General features: G+C 51.7%; 2 protein-coding genes across 2 annotated transcripts; both read right to left on the bottom strand.

The window, feature by feature from the left end:
• Positions 1-715: 715 nt before the first annotated feature.
• Positions 716-2328, bottom strand: SPBR_05847 (uncharacterized protein; the record flags this gene model as incomplete). The annotated part of the gene is made up of 2 exons (XM_040764110.1): positions 716-1707; positions 1746-2328. The coding sequence occupies 2 exons, from the start codon at positions 2326-2328 to the stop codon at positions 716-718; spliced, it is 1575 nt and encodes a 524-aa protein (XP_040622674.1).
• Positions 2329-4266: 1938 nt separating this feature from the next.
• Positions 4267-5324, bottom strand: SPBR_06056 (uncharacterized protein; the record flags this gene model as incomplete). The annotated part of the gene is made up of 2 exons (XM_040764318.1): positions 4267-5156; positions 5252-5324. The coding sequence occupies 2 exons, from the start codon at positions 5322-5324 to the stop codon at positions 4267-4269; spliced, it is 963 nt and encodes a 320-aa protein (XP_040622673.1).
• Positions 5325-6538: the final 1214 nt, after the last annotated feature.

Below are 6538 nucleotides of genomic sequence, written 5' to 3'. Positions count from 1 at the left end.
AGAGAGAGAGAGAGGAGAGAGAAATCCCCAGCAGCCGAACCAGTCGTTGCATATCTCTAGAGGATGGATCGCGTGTTGAGTATTTCCCTAAAGTATTGCGGTGCGGGAGATGTGGCTTGTTTTCTCCCGTCCATGTTTTCCTGTCCAGCAGGATGTGTGCCCCCAATTTTTAGGCCGGCTCGCACCTGCCGCCACTGGTTAATTGCTATTGGGCGCTCTATGTCGGTACCAGCACAGCTGGCCTTTGCTCTAGCGGTGTTTACTAAGTAAAAGGACTCGAGTAGCTGTGACGGCCTGTGCGCATCAGCGGGGCATAAGGTGTATTACTTCGCGTCACTGTACAACATAGATGGTCTATTCTTTTCGGCACTACGGGGAACATCGCACTCCTGTGTCTCCCCAATATCCGTCTATGCCACGTTTCTTGTTACAGCGAGCGGCATAGCCTTTTGTTTCAACCATTGAAATTCCCGATTGGACGTTGATGACAGGTAATCTTACCACCGAGAGACCCAAAGCAGCACCTGCTTAGCAAGAATTAGCTCAACAGGAGGCGACCGACCGACATGCGATGTAAACTTTAACACATCGACTGAACGGTATTGCATCTGGCCCTATATGGCTATATATATACGACATATATACACTAAATATGACAAGACAACTAAGCAAAAAACTGCCTCCTGCTTATTCTTAAGCAGAGTCGCCTCGCAGACTAAAATTTACCCAGAAGACTCCAGCCGATGACGGACGCCTTGGCCGCGAAGAGGGCCACCAGGGAGCCGACATACAGGGCGGCCGTGAAGACGATCAATCCCCAGTACTCGCCGCCGTCTATGATCAGGATCTTGCCAGCAATGGGTATTCCAACCAGCGTTGCGACCGAGACGGCAGTGTAGCACGTTGCATAGTAACGCCCGTAGTTGGTCGTGGCACAAAGGCGGCCGATGCTGACGGGAATAAGACTGATGTTGCTACCGCTGGTGAAACCGAACAGCAGGGCGAAGAGGACAACGGGCGCCGCCGCTGCGCTGTTTCGGTCGTCGCCGTCACTAGAACTAACGAGGGTCGAGTCGAGCATCGACGTTGGCAGCCAGATGACGAGGCACGACACAATGGCGAGAATAACGGCAATGATGTTGGCGTTGAAAGGACCGATCTTGTCGGCATACCAACCCGGCAGCACCCGCCCCACCACAGACCCAGCGTTGAGGATAGTGACGACCTGCGACGCGAACGAGGCTGAGAAACCACGCGAGAGTGTGTATGTGGAGATGTAAGTCAAGGGGACAAACAGCGCAAACTCGAGCAAGAACACGCCCAGTGTCGTCAGCGCAAATGGGACGTTGCGGAAGATGCGCACGTCAGGGTGCGTACTGGCATCCAGCGCCGGCGCCAAACGCGATCGCAGCAAGATGTTGGACAGGCCCGACAAGATCAGCGACACCAGTGCAAGGGTCCGGATGCCCCAGCCCCATCCGACTCGATCAAAAAGGCTCTGTAGCATCAGCGGGATACACACGCCACCGAGTCCACCGCCGGTGGATGCGATGCCGGTGGCAAAGCCCCTTCTCGCGGAGAAAAAATGCCCGATGGCGGCGATGGACGGTGTGAAGAGCAGCGCCAGCGCCAATCCATTCATCAGACCAAAGACCAAGATGAAATGCCATAGTTCTGGAGACGGGACGGCGCTATTAGCCAAGATCACTGTAAAGTGTGAGAGCGTAAGAGGCAGATATACCCACCTGTGCAAAAGCTCAACAACACAAGGCTGCCAACAAGACACATCGTGCCGGCCAGCACAAGCCAGCGCGGTCCATACTTGTCGAAGACGGGCCCGATATAGACTCCCGCGAAGAAACACATGAAGGCGTTGAGGGAGAAGATCCAGCCGATGGTGGATTGGCTCTGCTCCATCAACTGGTGCGTAGACACATATGTCTGGAACGTTGCCAGGCTATTCAGGATCCCTAGTGACGAGAACAGAGCCAGCCATGCCCCAAGAACGACGAGCCAGGCTTCCAGTCCGCCCTCGGGGAATGTCTCTGCTGGCGGCTGTGCTACCGGGCCGCCTTCTGTCGAACCGGGTGCTTCGATGCTAGATGCAACAAAGTTTGTCAGGGTCCTGGCGCACGGTTCAACATCCGAGTTGGCCGCCGGTCCATGTGTGTTCGTGACGGTTGCTGCGTACCCGATGACTCGTATTTCTTTTTCGCTGAGATAAGCTGCTGTACTGGAAGACGCAAAAATATGGTCGTGGCCGCCGCGGACGTAATCCGAGCCAATGCCGACGCCGGCATCGCTGTTACTCAACACTCTGGACGCCATCGCCCGGACATTACTCCTTGACCTGTTCTTCTCTGCGTCGTCTATCATGGTTCCCCCAAACCTGGTTTTTGCCTTCTATCCATCGATGTACGAGGCGGCAACCCGACCAAGTCTTTCGTACCGTTCGATCTATCCGTAGTCGATTTATTCTTCGTGGCGGGGTGGAAAGGGAGATGTGAAATTTGAGGCGGCAGGAAGAGTAATAAACCAAGGAAGTTTTGTTTCCGAGGCAAACATGCGCGGGAGGGGATAATAATATGTAACCCGAAACCGTAAAGAGAAAGACAACACCATACACTTTGAGAAGGAAGAGGTGGGGTGCAGCCGGAGTAACGATAAAAACGAAGAGAAATTAGAAAACAGAAAACAGAAAAATGGACACGAAGAAAAGAACGAAAGCCAAATTTAAAAAAAAAAATAAAAAAAAAAAAAAAAAAAAAAAAAAAAATAAAAGAAGTCAAGGTTGCAAAACAAAACTCATACGGGAGCAGACGCCTGGTTCGTGGAACAAAAAACCATGGCGTGGACGAATACAGAAGGCACGGGCATAATTGGAAGGCTCTCCTTTCTCCGTATGGCATACAGATATGACTTGCGTCCTGGTGGATACTCTATTTTTCATATATACTGCTCGACTCTGCTCTTTTTCTGTTCTGTTGCACATACATCGATCCCAGAACGGGGCAGTATTCCGGAATCTAACCCGCCCATGCGATGTTCCATCATGCAAATGGGGTTTTGCGTGTGATCACTGGCGGATGGCGTACTCGAATAAGCCCGCATTGCCTGACCCATCTGCAGCCCTTTGCTTCTCCCTTTGATTTTATTACGTATTTTTTTTTGGTTGTTTTCCTTCTTTTGTGCTATATGCTAGTTTTTTTTAGCAGCCCGTTATGGGCCAGTTGCCGAGACAGTAGTTAAGTTACCGTACACTGTCCTGTCGATCTCCTGCGAGCTTTAAGATTTGCGAGAGCGAAGGGGAAATCGAGAAATATACCAAACAAAATACAACCGACGCCCAACACGCACTTTACAAACGGCAGAGAAATGTCGTTGCGTTATGTTGTGGTTATGTGAGAGCATTCGGTCCCAGCAAAGAGCAAGCAAACGGTTCCCAAGCAAGTCTCCAAGGAAAGTCTCCCATATGTAATGCCAACGAGGGTGTATGTACCACACCATTCTGGCCCCCACCCTTCAAAGCTGGGCTCCTCTGTTACTGGTTTTATGTATGTCGTATCAATTGTCCAGGGAAACCCAGTGAATCAGTTAAATTTCATACATCCGCCCACAGAGTCGGATGACGATTTTTTTTTTTTTTGAGTCCTAGCGCGTATTGCTTAAATTTATGTCACTACCAATAGTATATGGACACTACAAATCGTACATAGTCACCTCATGACTGTTTATGTGCTGTGCTGGTCACATGTTGTCCGTATTTTAAACATACACACACAACATTTAGTCTTGCTCATGCTGCCGGGTGTCATAACCAGCCCCCACGAGGCACAATGCTCGGTGACTTGTGTTCCATGCTCTCCATTGCCACGACGGCTCAAACTTCCCATCCGGCAAGCACGTCATCAAAATTGCGGTTCTCACCAACGAACGGGCGTCCCGGGGTACAACTCATACGCCTGACTCGCTCAACAAGCACGGAGTGCTAACGACCGACAATTGTCAAAACTGGAGGACATGGCACGAATGCACCATGAAATTCTTGGTCGTCTCCGGATGGAAAGGCATCCACAGAAAAGGTGGGTCTAAGGTGCCTTCTCATCTTCGCATGGAGACGTTGCGCTTGCCAGCAGGACCGAAGCTGGCCAGCGAAGGAATCTGTCGTGAATGATGGCAAGCACGGCTGCACAGCAACATACGTCGCATGTGCTATTGCGCTGCTTGTTTGTTCTTGGTATGATTCCATCCAATGCAGTGTTGTGCTCATCCTTCCTCGTCTTCGGCGTCCTCCACTGTGGCATGGTACGCCCCTGGTCCACTCGCGCGAGACTGTTGAGACGCAGCGGGCTCTTTCGTCTTTATTCCACCGCTGTAGTTACCGTGGCTGTCGGTAAGTTTGTCGTCACTGCTAGCCGCCGGTATGGAACTCTTAAGGTAGCCTTCCCTCTCGAGCTGATCCGCCTCTTCCGGCTCTAGCAACCCGCCCATGCCTCGGCTCTTCTCCAGCTTTCGTCGCACGACTGTTGGCATGAAGGCCGACACTGCTTCTTTTTGCAGGTCTCTGACAACGGGTTTCGCTTCGTAGACCGTCTTAACCTCAACAGGCTTGGGCGGAGCAGTCGACGAAGCAGCCGAAGGAGTTGATGACTCCCTGCCCGTTTCGCTGCGGCCCTCACTGCGACCTACACTGCGGCCCTCTCCCAGTGGCTCCGAGTTGGCATTAGCGTTCCTCTTTGCACGTCGTTTAGCATACCAATCATCGAGGTATCGCTTCGGTATCGGTGGAGGTGTGTCACGTGGCATCGGGATGCTTCGAACGTAGTCTGGCACGTCACTGTCCGTGCTGTTGTCGCTGTCGTCGTCGCGTCGCCGTTTCCTACCAAAACCATCATGCCTGTCGCGTCCGTCATGTCCGCCGTGTTTGTCGTGTCTGTTGTGTCCACGATGCGGCACATCGGTACGACCAAATGTCGGTGCCTTGTCGCCCAGGGCCTCCCGCGCCTTTATCACAGCTTTCAATTCCGCCTCAAGGCCCTCCAGCACTTGCTCTTCGTGTGTCGTGAGCTTTCCACCGCCTTCTGTAATGGCTTTGAGATCCTCAACCTGCTTCCGTATCCGGTCTGGGTTCTTCTTGCTCAGCCGCTCATTGCGTGCTGCTGCAACATGGGCTTTCCCTAATCGCAAAAAGTATACCAGTTAGCCAGACTGTCGTCAGTGAACCAAAAGTGAGAGCAATACAAATGCGCACCTTTCTTGATAGCCTTTGCCTTATCAGCCTTCCGCTGGGCCTGCACCGGGTTGTAGTTCTTTTCTTTCTGCATTGTTGACGAGCTCCAATCAGTGCCGAAAGTGCGCTCGGAAGGTGCTGGGAACGAAAGTAAGAGCTTTGAGCGTTCAGGCACGGGGCTTGGGCTCCTTGTTCTTCAGACCGTATATGGACTAGCGCTCCTATATGGTTAGTCATTTCTCATCTCATATCGACTACTCTGAACAATTAGTTACAGATAGATCACGTGATAAATCCCCTCTTCCCAGGGCTAGCGCGCACACAATTACATCCAAACTTTTTGAAAGCATCCAAAAATTTTACGACGACCGCTACCGAAACGCCTTGTGTCCCGATCACAACTTTCCGACAACCACACAACCTCCACGTTTCGGCAAACATTCACATCGCAAAACCGCAAATATGGGCAAAGTTCACGGCTCCGTATGTTCTTCCCGCTTTGTTTCCTGGCTACAGTTAACTGGCTTCGGTACCCTTTGTCTTCTCTGGAATATAATATGCTGATGTTTGTTTTTCACTCTCTAGCTCGCTCGTGCCGGCAAAGGTACGCCTTATATTTGGTTCCCGACGTCGACATTCCGCTTCCTTAGATGAATTGACGGCCTTCCGATTTTGTTTTTGCTATACGGTCAACTAACATTTCCACCCTTTCTTCCAATAGTCCGGTCGCAGACTCCCGTAAGCAACCCTTAACCCGAAAAACTTGGTGACTCGAAAGGGGAAAACCTTCGGCCACTTCAAAGCGAATCGCAAGTCGGGACATGATAGAACAAGCGAGTAAAAAAAGGCAATGCCAGGCGGGATTCGTACCACCGGACCCGACTATGGCGCTCGAGCAGTCGATACGCTCGAGGGTCATTGGTAGAAGCAAAACGTTGCAACCTCGACTTCTCGGCCCACATGCCGACTTGGATGTCATGGCAAGCGACTTCCACAACGCCGTAACTCGGCTTTGTTCTCTACGTCCTTTGGCCTGCGAGGATGCAGACTTATCCCGAAAATGGGGCGACCTTGGATTTTTGACTGGACGGAGTACTGACGCACCACAACAGAAAGTTGAGAAGCAGGAGAAGAAGAAGACGCGTATGTTCCCGGCCCCTACCTACACACTAGGATAATTCTGTGCAGGTCTCTTTAGCCAGCACCAGCAGATATCAGACGATACTGACTTTTGAATAGCCAAGGGCCGTGCCAAGAAGCGGTTGACGTACACCAGACGTTTCGTGAACGTCACCCTGACCGGCGGCA

This window comes from Sporothrix brasiliensis (genome assembly GCF_000820605.1).
Source record: "Sporothrix brasiliensis 5110 chromosome Unknown Cont15, whole genome shotgun sequence".
Taxonomy (NCBI): Eukaryota; Fungi; Ascomycota; class Sordariomycetes; order Ophiostomatales; family Ophiostomataceae; genus Sporothrix; species Sporothrix brasiliensis.
Note: the sequence above shows the minus strand (reverse complement) of the source record. Positions and strands in the feature narration are given on the sequence as shown.